A 17,231-nucleotide genomic window follows, 5' to 3' on the forward strand; every position below is an offset into this window, starting at 1 on the left:
CCCAGAGCTTGGTATCTTAAGCTCAGCAAAGCTCTTGAGAAAATTGGATATTCCAAATGTCATACTGATAACACTTTGTTCATGAAGAAGAACAAAGTTAGTACTATATTCATTCTCATATATGTCGATGACATCATTCTAACTGGTAATGATGCAAAAGAAATAAAAGACTTAAAGGAATATCTTCAAGTCACTTTTGATATCAAGGATCTAGAAAGAATCAAATAATTTCTTGGCATTGAGATAGCTCACTCCAACAAAGGGTTGTTCTTATCTCAGCGCAAATATGCACTTGACATCCTTCGAGAAACTAGGAAGATTGGTGCACGACCAGTTGATACTCCTATGGATTCTAATTGTAAAATCAGTGCTCAACATGATGAACCACAGGTTGACAGGGAAAGGTTTCAACGTCTTGTTGGAAGATTAATATATCTTACTGTAACTCGTCCTGATATATGTTATGTTGTTAGCTATGTCAGCAGATTTATGCATGACCCTCGGGTGACTCATATGAATGCTGTTGATCGAATTCTTCGCTATATAAAAAGATCACCTGGACAAGGGTTTTGGTATAAAAGGAACAACAATGCTGACATCACTGGATTCACAGATGCAGATTGGGAGGGTGACATCCTTGATAGGAAGTCCACTACAAGGTAATGTGTGTTTGTCGGAGGAAACTTAGTCACTTGGAAAAGCAAGAAGCAAAAGGTTATAGCCAGGTCCAGTGCTGAGGCTGAATACCGTGCTATGGCAGATGGAGCCTGTGAACTCACTTGGACAAAGAACATTCTCAAAGAAATGGGGTTTTCCACAAAAGAACCTATCGACATATTCTGTGACAACAAAGTTGCTATACATATCGCTGCTAACCCTGTCTATCATGAAAAAACTAAACACATAGAAATTGATTGTCACTATGTGAGGAACAAAGTTGTTACTGGAGAAATCAGAACTCTCTTCATTGAAGGCAATGAGCAAGTTGCTGATGGACTAACCAAAGGTATATCGAGGTCTGATCTACACCAAGCAATGAGTAAGTGGGGATGTCATGACATACATGCTCCACTTAAGGGGGAGTGATGATCAATATCCTATCGTGGGAGATCTGGCGATTTCACTTTCATTATTTCTCTCATTAGCTTTCTAACATGTATATCTCTTTACTTACTTTCCCTATCTCTGTGGGACTGTTACTATAAGTACCCCTTCCTGTTGTACTCAAAAGGATGAGAGAATAAAAGATGAATGATCTTCCTCCGTGGATGTAGGCTACACAGGCCGAACCACGTAAACCGTGTGACTCTTCTACAGTGTTTTTGATCTCTTCACACACTAAAAAGTATACAATCGCAATGCACTTGATCCTCTTTTTCAAGAGTCCCATTGTGGCCAACCAAGATTTCCTGACAACTCCCATGGGTTGGAATGCAACCCACAAAGGTTTTCCTTAGGGGCTTCTTTTTTGGTGATCCCATCACAGCTTCATTCAGAAGCACGTGGGATAACTAGACCAAGTGAAAAGGATAGCTTCATGGAATGTTGTTAAATTTAATTGCCGGAGTCGGCCTATTCCGGTCAGATTGACTCCTCACTTATTTAATTGAGAATTGGCCAGAACAGGACTTTTTCTATTTTTAATATTATGATAGTTATGATATTTGTTTGTTATTATGTTTTTAATTGGATTCCGAAACCAATTTGACAACATTGGCTTCACTTGTCTAGTAGGAGCAACTAGTGCACGACACCTTGTGTTGTGAGGTTGCATGTTCAAAACCCAGTGGTATAGTTGTATAAACTGGTAGGGGTCTGCTTAACCCCAGCTTGCATATAAAAAAAAGACATTGACTTCATGTAATTTCCCTCATGCACTACATTGTCCCATTGCAGCTCTATTTTAGAATATTATATATAATTGCTGCCCACACAACATTATTCATTAAGGGCTTGCTTGTTTCATGCAACTTTTATGGGAAAGTATCCAGCTGACAATCCTGATGTAATCCTTTCGCACCATGAATGAAACAAACATCAAACCATCATTGTGAGAAAAATGCCATGTTGCCACAAGTAGGTTTCAGTTTAATTTTTTTTTGCCACCTACCACTTTTTATGTGTAAATCCTTGAATCCCATGTTGAAAACCTCCATGAAGGGGTTCATGTTCATAAGCCTAAGCAAGTATTGGCCATGGGCAGTGGAGGTTCTAGCCACGAAGTTTTATGCATCAGGGAAAGCGACCATAGGCTCGGCAGGTTAACCAAGTGCAACTAGGTCACGGACTCAGGTCCAGTTTTTCGCGTAAAATATCAAAAAGAATCTAAAGGACTACCGACTATACCAATTTGGTTTCTATGAGAGTGTGGAGCAGAGTTGCCTAACGTGGTCCTCATCAACTTTTAGCTAGAATTTGCCCCAACAGTCACTCTGCAGTTTAAGGGCTGGAAGTTGCATTCCCATACTAACGACCAACGTGCATTTGATGTTTTACAGAGTTCAGGTGTACTTTTCCCAATTGCAAAAGTATATATGCTTCCTGTTTTTATGAAAAACATATCTTCTTGCCTATGCATACTATTCCCATTTATACTTTTCAGAAAAGAAACTGTTCCCCTTTATAGGCCTTACCCTTAAACAAGAGCCTAGTTTATCTATGCATGGTTTGTGGTACCCTTTCCTTCCATACCAAACTAAGAGACTTTTTATATATAGTCGAAGGCTACCTTAGGCAAATGAAATATCTAAGGTTGATGGACATATATATTTTTTGACAGAGAAAGCTGAGGTTAGGTGAACGCCTACTAGTTATACAACCATATACCATTGGGATTCGAACTTGCAACTTCCCAACACAAAGGCGACCTGCACTAACTACTACTGCCAGACAGGCAGAGCCCCAAGAAGGGAGCGAGCAAGTGGACTCAAAGAAACACGATATGCAATCAACATGCCAGCTTGTTATAAATAAATTATTATTATCAATATAACAGATGTAGGTAGTGAGGGGCAAGTGACAATAAGCTAAAGAGAACGTTAAGAAAGTAAAAAAGAATTGAATTAGAAAAATGAGAGAGACAAGCTTCCCACTAAAGGGAAGTTTATTTTTTTTATGAAGAAAGATGGGTTAGGCAGACCCCCACTCTAAACATTGGGATTTGAACTTGCAACATCCTAACAACACTAGGTGACATGCACTAAGTGCTCTTACCAAACAAGTGGAGCCCCCCCCCCCCCCCCCCCCCATCTCCATTTGTTCCAAAGCTGCGGCAGAATTCCTCTTTCATGTGAAAGGGAGTACGCAGATTGAAAAATAGCCAGCTTCCCCCTACTCATGAAAGATCTTTCCATACCTTTTCAAAAGGCCTTTCATGGAAAAGAAGGGCCCCACGGGAAAATGTAGGGCCATTTTCATGCGAAAAGGTTTTCCTTTCGCGTAAATCAAACGGAACCTTGGTGTTACAAGTGATTCTTAGCTGCCTCTCCATCCACCAAGTTGCCCAAACTCTCCTCACCACTCTTTGAAAATGGCAAACATCCTTATATGAAAGTGCCTTCCTGGTTTCTTTTTGTTTGTCTTGCTTTAGTTAAGTTTACCCCCACAAACCAGCTTGACCCGGTAGGCTAAAAGGTGTTTGAACCTAAGTGGGTCCAAACCAGAATCTGATCGACTTTGAGGTGCTGTTACCGGGTGTGGATGAGGGTCCGACTGGATCCACCATAAGAAAAACCAAACTGAGGTCCTATCAGAATTACATAAACCAGACCCGGTTCATACCCTATAAAATAATATTTTTAACTTTTTACATTGAAAATTTGTGTATCCCAAAAAATACTCGGTTCTATATACTAATCGTGTTCTTTGGGTATGACCCATATTCTAATCGAGCCTCCTTCTTTATCACCAAACCCTGACCTTATAGGGTTTGGTATGGGTCGGGTCAGGGTCAAACCCGACCCACTGATAAAGGGCTCCACCCTGAGTGGTAAACGAAGCACGGAGTCCATCATCTGACTTATGATGTAATCCATCTTACATTCAATCATAGTTGTCCAACCAACGCTAGGATTAGTCCACATTCTCACTTGGATATCTAGGACTTTTAGATTTCGGGCTCTCTCCCTGAGGAGGAATTTGTTTCATGCTCTTTCCTACGAATGGTACCTTGTTTCATAGGAAATAGGACATATTTCTTAAGAATAACAAAACAAACATGTTCGTGAGAGATATGTCAGGGCCTACGTAATAAAACACAGAAAAACAACTTTTCGGCCAAAACGGGTTTACACGGTCCCCATTAAAAAGCACTTTCCCTCCCTCCTAGCTGGTGTCCTTTTCTTGGGAAAGCAGCTTCCCTTGGGTGGAAGTATAACAAACAGCCCCCAAGTCAGGAGGACCTCAACCTCGAGGTCCTATCAAGTTACAACTAACATACAAATACGTCATGTTCAATTATCCAAACCAATGTTCTCAATATTGTTGCAAAAAAGGCCCGAATGCCAAATTCATATCGTATCGGTAAAAAATCAATGTGCAACTGACCCGATTCAGATTTTTTCAAATAAATGTAAAAAATGCTAAAAATAGTTTTTTAATATTATTTTAATATTTTTATGACAGGTGTCATATGCAGATTGTAAGTTGGCCGATTCAATTCAATTCAGTTGAGAATTGGTATCGGTTGATTCACCTGAATAACGATTCAATGACTGATAAGATCTTGACAAAATTGTTCCAAACCACAAATGATACTGATTTTGAACTATAGATGAGAAAAATAAGGGAGAAAGAAGAATATGACGGCTCGTATAGAACACAGATAAGACATGAGACCAATGTTATCAGTATCTGTGCGTATCGGCCGATATGCATCGTATCGGCAAAAAATCTATACACTGCAAGCCTGAATCGATCGGCTATTTTTTAATAAATATATAAAAAAATACCAAAAATTTTAAATATTAATTTAAAATTATTTTAATGGTTTGAACATTTGTCACGCGCGTTATAACTGACATGTAATAAATTTTTATTATTTTTAGGCCGATACAGAAAAATTCACTTGAGTATCGGTATCTGCAAAAAGTATACCCTACATGTGGGGGCACTCTTGTTACAATCAAATTTATCACAAGGGAATCTCTAGATATATATGTTAAAAAAGAAAGAGGGTGGGAAAGGGTGATCAAGTAAATGTGAAGGCCCTTTGTCCCTAGTGTTGGAAGCTCGCCTGATAGGTACAAATAATGTTGCCTTATACGGTCAGATTGGGGCAATCCTGACCATCTTTCCTTTGCTCTCATGGGAATCTCACCCCAATCTGTTAATGGACTTGACTGGCCCCCAATTTTACTACTCAGGCAATAGTTTCTTCACATGGGGAGGGATGGCCCTACAATCAACTTGTGTATGGGACAATATTGCTGAATGCTGCTGATGATGATGATCTTGACCTTACATGACTAGCTGGGCCATGAGTCAAACAACGTTAACTTCTGGTGTTAGATCGAGCCAACTGTGTACTTGGCTACGACTCATACAGGTGGAGTTTGGACTCTAACAATCGAGTCCATGGCAAGTCGTCAACCAATGTAAAGACCTCACGAGGACTGCTTTTGAGATTTTGACCCCACCTCTCTCTCTCTCTCTCTCTCTCTCTCTATATATATATATATATATATATATATATATATATATATATATATATATATATATATATATATATATGCTCAAGCCATGATTAAGATTAACGGCACTAGAGGTGGCCAGATCAAGTTGGGGCGTGGATTAAGGCATGGCTGCCCTCTCTCGCCTTTGTTGTTCAATGTCATTGTTGAGGGTCTCGTGGTGTTGCTTAAGCGTGCTGCAGAGAAGCGCCTGATAGATCCTCTAGATGTTCTGGATTTCTCGGATCATATTATTATTTATACTGATGATATGATTATTTTTTGGGGAGCAAACGTGCAGCAGATACTTAGATTCAAGATTATTCTTCAGTTCTTTCTTTCTCTTTCTGGGCTTTTCCTAAATGATAGCAAATGCTCTCTTACTATGTTTAATGTTCAGTCTCCTATGCTTGCAGCGGGTCAACAGATTTTTAATTGCGCAATCTCTGAGTTGCCGATGACGTATTTGAGTTTGCCATTACAAGTGAAGCGCCTCTCTTCCGCTGTTTGGGCTCCAACTATTCAAAAAGTGAAAATAAGCTTTTTTCGTGGCAGGCGTCTTATCTCTCCATCGCTGGCCGCTTGACTTTAATCAGACATGTTCTTTCTTCTATCATTGAATTCTCCATGTCAATGTTTGTGATGCCTATGGACGTAGCGAAGCAAATTTGTCGTTTAATGAGGATTTTTCTTTGGTCTGAGTGTCAACTTAAGAGTAAGCATCATTTGGTTGGTTGGCGAACGGTAGTGCTACCTAGGCGTATGGCTGACTTAGATGTTTTTGCTCCAAGACAGAGGAGTATTGTTCTTGTGGCCAAGCAATGTTGGATGGCCCATCAACCAAGTTCTCCATGTGCTCGTTTGCTTCATGCTAAATATGGTGCTCCTGATTTATCTCATTTTCATCATAGAACCCGGGGGTTGGCGATCTCGCACTTGTGAAGCATGTGGCTGAGAGCCTTATTGTCCTTTAAAGATCAAAATGGGGATGCTGAAAATTATGATCAGTGGTTGCAATGAGCGATTGCACCAAATGGTGCGTTCCACACCCACAAAGTGTATAGATCGTTGCTCCCCCCATGGGCAGATTGGTTACCTGAGTGTGCGTTATGAGGTAAGGGCCCTTCCCCAAGATCTCGTGTCTTGGCTTGGTTAATTTTACATCATAGGGTTCAGAGTCACTGTTATTTAAAGAAGTTGGGCTTTCAGTTTCCAAGTTGGTGTGTGCTTTGTCAAGCTGCTGAAGAAACTACTTTTCATTTATTCTGGTCTTGCCCAATCTTTGTGGCCCTATTTAATAGGACATGGAGATCTCCGGACGTAATTGTCAAAAAGGAGTCTTTGCGCTTGATCTGCTCCTGAGCCCTATTGAAATTAGACGATGCAAGCGGTGGAGACTGATCTGGAAGACATGGTTGCTTACTACTTGGTGGTTTGTTTGGATGGCACGCAATGATGCTACTTTCCGTCAAATTTCGGTCATCCTTAATAATCTTGTCCATAAAATCCTGGTTGATGTATATGTGATTCTACATATGCATCTTAGAGAACTCTCCTTCCGTCTGAACAACGTTCACTCATCGGTGGTTTCTTCTAATCCAGCGGATCCTGGTTGAGCTTGGCTTTGTTGTTTGTTGCTAGCTGTCTGTAGTTTATTTTTTTTTAGCTTTTGTTTTTCTATATTTTAGTTTTATTTTCTATTTTGTTCGGTTCATGGGTTCAACATTTTGTTGATCTTCATGAGTGATAATGTTGATCTTCTTTCGTCTCTCTCTCTCTCTCTCTCTCTTTATATATATATATATATATATATATATATATATATATATATATATATATATATATATATATATATATAAAGAGAGAGAGAGTAATGGGTTGGTGCTAAACCGCGTGCTAAACAAGTTTTTGGATTTTTTTCATTTTATTTTTAAATTTTGACCATACAGATGTAATCTATATACTTTATTTTATAGGGATCAGCTCTTGAAACGTTTGATTCCAATACATGGGTAGTTTTTATAAATTTCAAAAAAATCATCGGTCCAAAATCTTTGTAAATTTTTGAGGCTCTAAACATCATTTTTTTCATCGAAAACACATGATCCAAGTGTGGATTCTTAGTAAATCGACCATGCCCAACACATTTATAGGGCCGAAACGGCATAAAAATTATTGGAGAAGCCCAGAAAACCCATTTAGCACGCAGTTTAGCACCAAATTGGTTTAGCACGGATCTATTTTCCTATATTGTATATATAGAGTAATGGGTCCATACTGAACTCATTTGGTGCTAAACTGTGTGCTAAATTGGTTTTTCGGGCTTCTACGATGCTTTTTATGCAGTTTCAGCCCCATAAATGTGTTGGGCATGGCCGATTTACTAAGAATCCATACCTGGATCATGTGTTTTCGATGAAAAAAATGATGTTTGGAGCCTTGATAATTTACAAAGATTTTGTACCATTGATTTTTTGAACTTTATAAAAATCCACCTATGTGTTCGAGTCAAACGCTTCAAGAGCTGATCCCTATAAAATCAAGTACATATATCGCATCTGTATGATGAAGATTTAAAATAAAATGAAAAAACATGAAAGTCCCATTTAGCACTTGGTTTAGTACAGACCCATTACTCTCTCTCTCTCTCTCTCTCTCTCTCTCTCTCTCTCTATATATATATATATATATATATATATATATATATATATATATATATATATATATATATATATATATATATATATATATATATATATATATATATATATTATAAAAAGCACACACATAAAAATGAAGCAAAAAAATATAAGATCTGAAGCCTGCTTCCACGAGTGAAAGTAGGGGCAAAAATATACTAGCAAATGCGAGAAAATAGAGAGGTGAGATACAGAGCTCTCAAAACCCTAATTTCCAATGTATCTGAAACTCTTACCTCAACTCTCAAAAGAGGGGATTATATACATGACAAAAGGGCATAAAACCCTAGTCACGGGACTAACGGCCCGATCCCACCATTACCACTACAAATCACATTGAAAATTCTCATTTTAGGGTCCCCAAAATATTTTTGGATCAGTCTCTTTAAAAAACCCTTGAATTGAATTGAATGGCTTTTTGATCCGCCCTTTTTCACCAAGAGATGATAAGTATCATTAAAATATAAAAAAATGCTAAATTTTTTTAATTTTTTTTAAAATATTAAAAAAACCATTTAATATACCTTGAATCGGTCCCTTTTGAATCATTTTGGGGCCGATTAGATCTAATAACAACGATATGATGTCACCGATAAGTGGCATCTTCTCATTCAAATCCAATAAATTATTTTTTAAGGATGACACATTGGATTGTATTCTTTTGAAAATAAAGATATGAGTGACTTCTTTTAGTCATAAATTTTGACATTTGTGGACTTTTGTTTTTTGAAATTATTGATAAACCTACATGCACGTCATGATCATAACTTTTTTTTTTGTTTAGCACGGAAAGACTATCATTATGGTTTGGACATGATCTTGTTAAGGTGTAGTGTTGATGTTTCTGATGCTTAAGAAGACTAAAATGATTTCAAAATTTTATATAGGCTGGTAGAAAGGATGGAACCTCACACACGGTTCGGTGAGTTGGCAAACAGTCTAGTTACTCACTGAAATTGGTGGGCTTGGTATTAGAGATCTTCATGCTAACATGCTTTTATTATTAACTGGTGGTAGGTGATACATGCTAAAGAAAGCATGGTGGCCAAGTGTCTCATGCAAAAGTATGGTTTATATGGGTAGTCATGCCCATGGGTACAAGTAGGGGTTTTAACGGGTCTGGTTTACCTGGACCCGCCCTGAACCAAACCCTATAGGATCTGGGTATTGTGATAAATAATAAAACCCGATTAAGACTTGGGTCTGGACTCAAAGGTTCGATTAATACATGGATCCAGGCATAATTTGTGAAATTTTATACCAGACTCGGGTCCGACTCGAGTTTCGATTAAGACCTGCAAATTTTCAATGTAAAAATGATAAAAAATATCATTTTACCAGGTATGGTCTGGGTTTGGTTAATGTAGTTTTTACCGGTTCTAGATATGGCTTCTCTTATAGTGGACCCGATTAGAGCTTGGTTCAAACCCGATACCATACCCAAAAATACTATCAAAATCTGGTTTCACCTGGTTCTGAATCAAACCTGACTCGTTGACACCTTTAGGTACGGACACAAGTTAAACAAATAGTTGGGGGTTTTAGAAGTGCCTTAGTTTACCGGTTTTTCTAGAACGTGTCAAAGGTGGATTTAGGTGATGGATGGTGTAGGAGTTTTTTGTGGGACGTTTGGATGGAGGACCAGTCCTTTAAGGGATCGATTCTCGAACCTCTTTAGTGCGGTGACTGGAACAAGCCGTTCAGTTGCCACAATGGGGTCAAATCAAGAGGCTTGGTGCTTTGACTTCAGAACACCCTCACCAGCAGCACTTTGTGTGAGCAGCAATCTTTTCTTTCACTCACCAGCAGCACTTAGTTATTTGGATTGATGATAATATAGGATCATATGGAAATTGTGTTCAGATAGGAGGTTCTCGGTGAAGTCTTGTTATCGCGCATTATGTCTTTGGGGGCGAGGGCCTCCCAACAAGATGATCTATGTTTGCATGGTTAATCATGATGGACAAGGTCCAAACAGATGCATTTAAAAAAAAAATCAAGGGGCTTTCATCTTGCAAGTAAATAGAGAATGTGTGAATCAAGTGAGGTGACGTCAATTCATCTATTTAACTACCAACTGGAGGGTGTCTCCGCTTGTTTGGAGGTTGTAAGTTCGAGCCCGTGGTGTGGTTGTATAAATGGTAGGAGTCTGCCTAACCCTAGCTTTCTCTGTGGAATAAAAATTCATCTATTTAACTATTGTAAATTCATGTGAGACATACGACAAGCAGTGTGGGGGAGTCAGGTCGGGCGATGGCAATCAACCATTCTTTTAGGGATATACTTTTGACACGTGACTTCCATAGGAAAGGCCCCAAATGGGTTTTTGTTAGGCGTTGATTCTTGATAGCTTGGAGGATGAGTTGGTTTGAAAGGAACAATCAAACTTTCAATGAATTCTTCAAACCTATTGTATATGGGATCATCCTTGGCATGATACAACGAGAGCTAAGACAAAGATATAAATTTAAATGGCCTGAAAATCATATTTGAATTTGATCGACCTTCCTAGGATTTTTTTTTTGGTCTGTTTTAGTTTTTTTTTTTACTTGTATTGCTTTATGCTTGGCCTTAGGGTGGCACCTTGTCACCAATGTATGGCGATTTTTTAAATATTCTTTTAATGGTTTTAACAAGTATAACATCCTTATTGACATGAAATATTTTTTAATTGTTTTTTAACCGATCAGAATGATTCACTTGAGAATCTGTATCGACTGATTCACCTGAATCATTGGCCAAACGATTAGGGCCGATACCGATACCGATACTGACAACATTACTCTTGCTACTAATTTCAACAAGATAATTTGTCCACCACCACAGCACCTCTCTCTCTCTCTCTCTCTCTCTCTCTTTCACCTGAAATATTTTAGTTTTGTTTTCTTGTTTTCTCTGTTGTTCGGTTCATGGGTTCAACATTTTGTTGATCTTCTTTCGGCTCTCTCTTTACACTGAGAAACCACCCGGCCGAGGCTCAGAGGTCTAACTGCCCTGGCTCAGCCTACCATACTATGATCTCTGGTCATATCGGCGTAAGACTCTGAGGGCTTACTCATCAACCTCAAAGAGTCGCCAAGCTTTAGCTTGTACAAGAGGATGGCGCTCATGGGATTTGAGCCTAAACTGCCCGTCTCACAGTCTTAGGCCCCCATTTCACTACGCCAAACCCCTTGGGTTGCACACACACTCTCTCTCTCTCTGGCTGCATGCTTGAATAAAATGATATATGTCAAAACAATGGCGAGGTCGCGTCTAGCCTCGGGAAGAAGCTTCTGCGTCAAAAAGTAAACACGGTCCACGAGGGGATTGGGGAGGCGAGCTGGGCTTTCATCTACTATATATTATCAACCGGCGGACCAATCATTCAAGTAAGACGACCACGAAGGATGCCCCCCCCCCCCAACCACCACCACCGGTAAGACCACTGTCTTGAAAGCAACACCACCTCTCTCCCTTCTCTGCACACAATACCCGAGCCCACCCCTCTCTTTCTCTCTCGCTTGCTCAGAAACCAAAGTCCAAGGGTCATATAAGACACATCACCTGATCTCTCTCACATCTTTGCCATCATTAGCCATTTTCACTAGCAATCCCTCGTGATGACAAACACATAAAATAAAGAGTACCAATAATATCAACAATAATACTGAATGTGGTCTCTTCTAGGGCTCTTTTTTGGAGTTGTTTCTCCCCGTGGGAGGGTTAAGTCTTAGGAGGTGCATGTCAATGAATTGTGATCAGACGATGACACGATCCACAGCAGATAGCCCATGACCTTGTGCTGTACGCTTGGGGGTGAGTCTCCACAACTGTCTGTCGCCGCTCGTGGACAAACCTGCCATGCCAATAATGCATGGGACTTGTAAACCAGACAACTCCCCTCTCAAGTGTAGCCCATTTCTATTTAATTTTTCACCCCTTCATTCTTCACCTACGTACCTCTTTTTTTTTTCCTTTTTTGTCCCCCCTTCAAAATCTCTCTCTCTCTCTCTCTCTCTCTCTCTCTCTCTCTCTCTCTCTTTTGATAGTCCAATTTGTTACAAGGATGAAGGATATCCCCATTGCCCTCTTGATAGCACAAAGGCATTAAATGTGTTGCCTCCTTGACCACCTCTAGTTTGAGAGAAGACACAATACAGGTAAAAGGAAACAGAGGGTACCCTCCCATTCAAGAAGGTTTGGGGATAAGGGAAAAAAGGGAGGGGTCCAGGAGGCCTTAGTGTTGTCCTTCTGCCACCATTATTAATTGCAGGGGGAAGCTCGACGGATACCCAAATGTTTTGCAGGGAATTAAAGGCATTGAGGAGACCAGTCACTTGAAAGAAGCAGGGTTTGCTTTCCCCTAATGGAGAGTCTCCAAGGGCCCATCATCAATCCTTGTGTGAGTTTCTCTATGACCAACGTTTCTCCGACTCCCCCGTGTTGGGAACTCGGCATTTACTTCATATTCTACTTTATCGTTGACATATGCCTTTGTGTCTGAAACTCTGCACCCTGCTTAACATTATATTCATGACAGAGTTCATCATTGTCTTAGGGATGCATGTTAGCTCCAATGTGCATAACTCTCCTGTCCACTCCTCTCTCTAATTTGGTTAATGGGTGCGCCACAGCGACCGTAACAGTGCGACTAGGTCTCTTATCTCGGGGGTGAAAAATCTGTGAATAGAGAGAGAAGGTGCTTATTCTTCTGTTTCCTGTTGGTCTTGCAGATATTCGGAGACCACCATCAGAATGTGGAGTTCTGCGAGGGTGGGCACCCTTTAGAGTTGAGCTATGGTGGAGGATGGGCACCCATCTTGAGCACGGAATCCTTGAGGATATCAGACATGGCGTTCTTTCAGATGGTAGAGGAAAGTGGGAATCCCACATTGTTCCCCACGGACCAAAACTTCTCCTTCTTGCTCAGTATGCAGAAACAGCAGCAGAGCTTGGCAGGAGAGATGGAGGCGAGAGTTCAAGCGATGGAGCTCGAGAGCTGCGTCACGCACGTCTCGGAGACTCGGTCCTGCGCGAAATCCGAGTCGAGGGAGCAGGTGCCACCGCGCCGAGGCGATGGGAATGAAGAACCGGGCGCCTCGGAGAATTGCAAGGACTTTACGTCCTGTTCGTTTCAGCAGCAGACGGCGACCGGGACTGTGGTGAGGGAGAGGAGGAAGAGGAAGCGTTCGAAGCCGAGCAAGAACAGTGACGAGGTGGAGAGCCAGAGGATTACGCATATTGCCGTGGAACGCAACAGAAGGAAGCAGATGAACGAGCACCTCAGCGCCCTCCGGGCTCTCATGCCTCCTTCCTTCATACAAAGGGTACCCCAAATCTTCACACTTTCTGAATGCTTTTTTATTACAAAAACAGCAACTAAAATTTGGCCTTGAATGCTTGAAGCAGGTTGTTTTTGTTCTCATAAAGTCTCCATCTGTAATTTGCTCTCAAAAACCTTAATATTCTTGGAGATTCATTTTTTCATTATATGCCCAGCAAAAAATCAGTCTTAAAACGGCCATGGTTGCTATAGCAAAACTTTGTGGTTTCGAGTTTGTCAAAATACCCAAGTAATTTTCTAGTCTAGCTTTTTTTATTTTTTTCACTTCAGAGAGAATCCAATTGAGTAGTTAGTGTTGAACTCTTTCTCTCTCTCTCTCTCCATATATATATATATATATATATATATATATATATATATATATATATATATATATATATATATATATATATATATATATATATATATATATATATATATATATATCACAGTACCCAACTAAAATTTACCATTAAAACACTGTTCGCAAAGTTGTAAAGTGTATGGGCGACTTGTGAATGTCCACCAAGTTAAGGTGACGTCACAAGTTCGAAACTCAGGGTGGTGTTCTTTATAGCAAGGTTGAAGTTGGGTATTTTCTCCAGTGGGCAGGGGACCTCAAGGGTTTTATCAACTAAAAGTCAGCCAATGTACAGTTGGTGATGAGGAGTTTTCCCTTGGATTATTGAAAAAAGAAAAAAAAAATAGGCTTCAGGCTGCTACCCATTAAGTTAGCCGCACTAATTCTTTTCTTGTTAAACATAATTTGTCTGATTGTCGTGAGCTTTTTCTTTTCTTTTTTTTGGTTGAATGAAAAGAAAATTGTTATTATCAGACAGGGACTTCCACCTTTGAATGTTCGTCATGAACTCAATATGCTGGGTAAATACATGTCAAGTTTTCTTTTTTCTTCTTTCTTTTTGTTTTCTTCATATCAATCTCACTTATTCTTGGTACCACTAATTTTTAGATCGTGTTTGTTGTTATAGGGAGACCAGGCTTCGATCATAGGCGGCGCAATCGATTTCGTGAAGGAGCTGGAGCAGCTGCTGCAGTCACTTCAAGCACAGAAGAGGAAGAGGCGGTCTGAGGAGGGATGCTGCCCGGACACTACCGTTCCTTTTGACGGTTTCTTCATGTCACCTCAGTATTCGACCTACTCCTCACACTGCAATCACAAGTACCCCATGGAAGACTGCATCGAGAGAGGAGGAGGAGGGAACGAGTTCTTGGCCGAAAACAGATCGGCTGCCGCCGACATTGAGGTCACCCTCATTCAGACGCACGCCAACCTCAAGGTCCGGTCCCGCCGGGGACCGGGCCAGCTCCTCAGGGCCATCGCCGCTCTCGAAGATCTCCACCTTTCGATTCTTCACCTCAGCGTCACCACCGTCGATTTCTCTGTGCTTTTCTCCTTTAACCTGAAGGTGCAATCTCCTCCCTCCATGGCCAACTTTTTTTTTGTTTAATTTCCTCTAATTTTTTCTTCCATTTCTAGATTAATTGGACATACCAACAACATTTTTTTTTCGTTCTAGATCTGTCTTCAACTCCTGTAGAGAATTTTTCATAGGGTGGTTCCAAAATTACTTTTATTTGTTGCTTTGTCATAGTGCTTATTCGATTTCCCACTCCGCCTTTGAAAATATTGTGATAAAATCACGATATTTTTAGAATATTATGTATTTTTAATTATTTATTAATCGAAAGAGATGAATGTGCTGTGCAGATTGAAGAAGGTTGTAAACTGGCATCAGCCAATGAGATCGCAACGGCGGTTCACCAGATTTTTAGCTGTATAAACGAAGGCTAACTCGTGCTCTGATGCTGCAATTTTTTTCCCAACTCCGTCTCCTCGCTTTTGTAAAATGGTCGAACTCAGAAGGAAGAAAAAAAAGACTAACCGTGCTCTTTTGGGAGAGAAGGAAGAGAACAGCAGAAGATGATTGAAAGAAGCCGAAGCCTTGCTTCTTTCCATTCAAAGCGTCATTCTCATTTGTTATTCTCTCGTTGGCCTTTTCAGTAGCTTGAGTCGTCCCCTCACACTGTTTGAGTAATATTTAAGTATCATGATTCACCATGTTCATCCTTTTTCATGTATATTTATATGCGAGTTTATATTTAATAGTTGATTGTAGGTACAATCTCATGATTTTGTTTTGACTAGATATAACATCGGAGATGTATTTAGCATGCTCGAATTAACGGGAAATGACTCTTGTATCATGTTTTTTTCATTGAAAAAAACATGTTTTCTGAGTAGGAAAATCACGCATTTAAAACCATCCATCTTTGCATTGCCGAAAAAACTGTACATAGGCCGGACTCCTCCGGCGATTAAGGCTGTTGTCTTTAGAATATGTTAAAAAGACCTATTTGTACATTGCAATCACATTATCCAAAACTTTTCTAATATATATATATATATATATATATATATATATATATATATATATATATATATATATAGAGAGAGAGAGAGAGAGAGAGAGAGAGAGAGAGAGAGATGAACATATGAGTCCTTTTCTCGTTTTTCCCAACTAAGCCCCATAGTTTGAAGTGCTTTATGAAAGATCTGAACCTTTAGATGTGTTTAGTATGCTCAATTTAGTGGAATCGACTCTTGGATCACGTTTTTTGATGAAAAATGTATTTTTTTGAGCTGAAAAAACTTATGATTTCATGGCCATTGATTTTGGATTACTGAAAAAGCTTATACACGTCAAATTCTGGTGATCCAAAACTGGTTCTCGCTAAACAAAACCTATAGATCACATCTATGGTGTTAGATGTGTAAAATTATCGAAAACTGTGATCTTTTAATAGGCGTAACGGGTGCAGAATGGGAAAATGGGGAAGAACGAGAGAGTAATGGGTTCTTTCTACCCACCTACTTGTTCTGCCCCCCTTCAAAAATCATTGTTTTTGACATTTTTTCTCACGTCTAACACCATAGATGTGATCTATAGGTTTTGTTTAGTAGGAATCGGCTTTTTGGATCAAGGGAATCTGACCTCTATAGAGGTTTTCTGATGACCCAAAATCAATGGCTATTAAGGTACCAGTTTTTTTTTCTCATAAAACATGTATTTTCTTTGTTGAAAAAATATGATCCATTCTCACTAAATCAAGCATGCTAAACACATCAAACGGTTTAATTAGTTTTATCATAAAACACTTAACATCTCTAGAGCAGAACGAGAAATGAGACCTAATATGTTCGGTTTTCATTTATATATATACATTGCTACTAGGTGGTGTAAGCTCATCTCGAGCATCTTATCATTACTCTTTATGTATGTGTCTCACAAAGTTCATATAGTTTTTCTCTACATCTTGATTAAAACGTGGGATTCTTTGTACTTTACAGTTCTTGCTTTCTATGGACTGGGTGACGGGCTTATATATATAATAGGTGAGGTGTAGTCTTCTTTTCTCCTTTGTTTTAACTTCTTGCTTTTGGATATTGGTAATCTTCAAGTGGTAATAAAAATAATAGACCTGGCACGTGTGGTTGCTTTATGTGTTTGGTTGGTTCATCAACTTGAATGTTTCCAC

General features: G+C 39.5%; 1 protein-coding gene across 1 annotated transcript; it reads left to right on the forward strand.

The window, feature by feature from the left end:
- The first annotated feature begins 804 nt into the window (after nt 1-804).
- Nucleotides 805-15,775, forward strand: LOC149840071 (uncharacterized). Its single transcript, XM_090004985.1, has 5 exons — nt 805-1,006; nt 12,891-12,916; nt 13,084-13,677; nt 14,663-15,100; nt 15,403-15,775. Exons 1-5 carry the CDS (start codon nt 805-807, stop codon nt 15,484-15,486), a joined length of 1,344 nt encoding a protein of 447 aa, XP_089861111.1. The 3' UTR covers nt 15,487-15,775.
- The last annotated feature ends 1,456 nt before the right edge of the window (nt 15,776-17,231 follow it).

The sequence above is a fragment of the Nuphar pumila genome, chromosome 4, assembly GCF_984573655.1.
Source record: "Nuphar pumila chromosome 4, dmNupPumi1.hap1.1, whole genome shotgun sequence".
In the NCBI taxonomy this organism is placed as follows: Eukaryota; Viridiplantae; Streptophyta; class Magnoliopsida; order Nymphaeales; family Nymphaeaceae; genus Nuphar; species Nuphar pumila.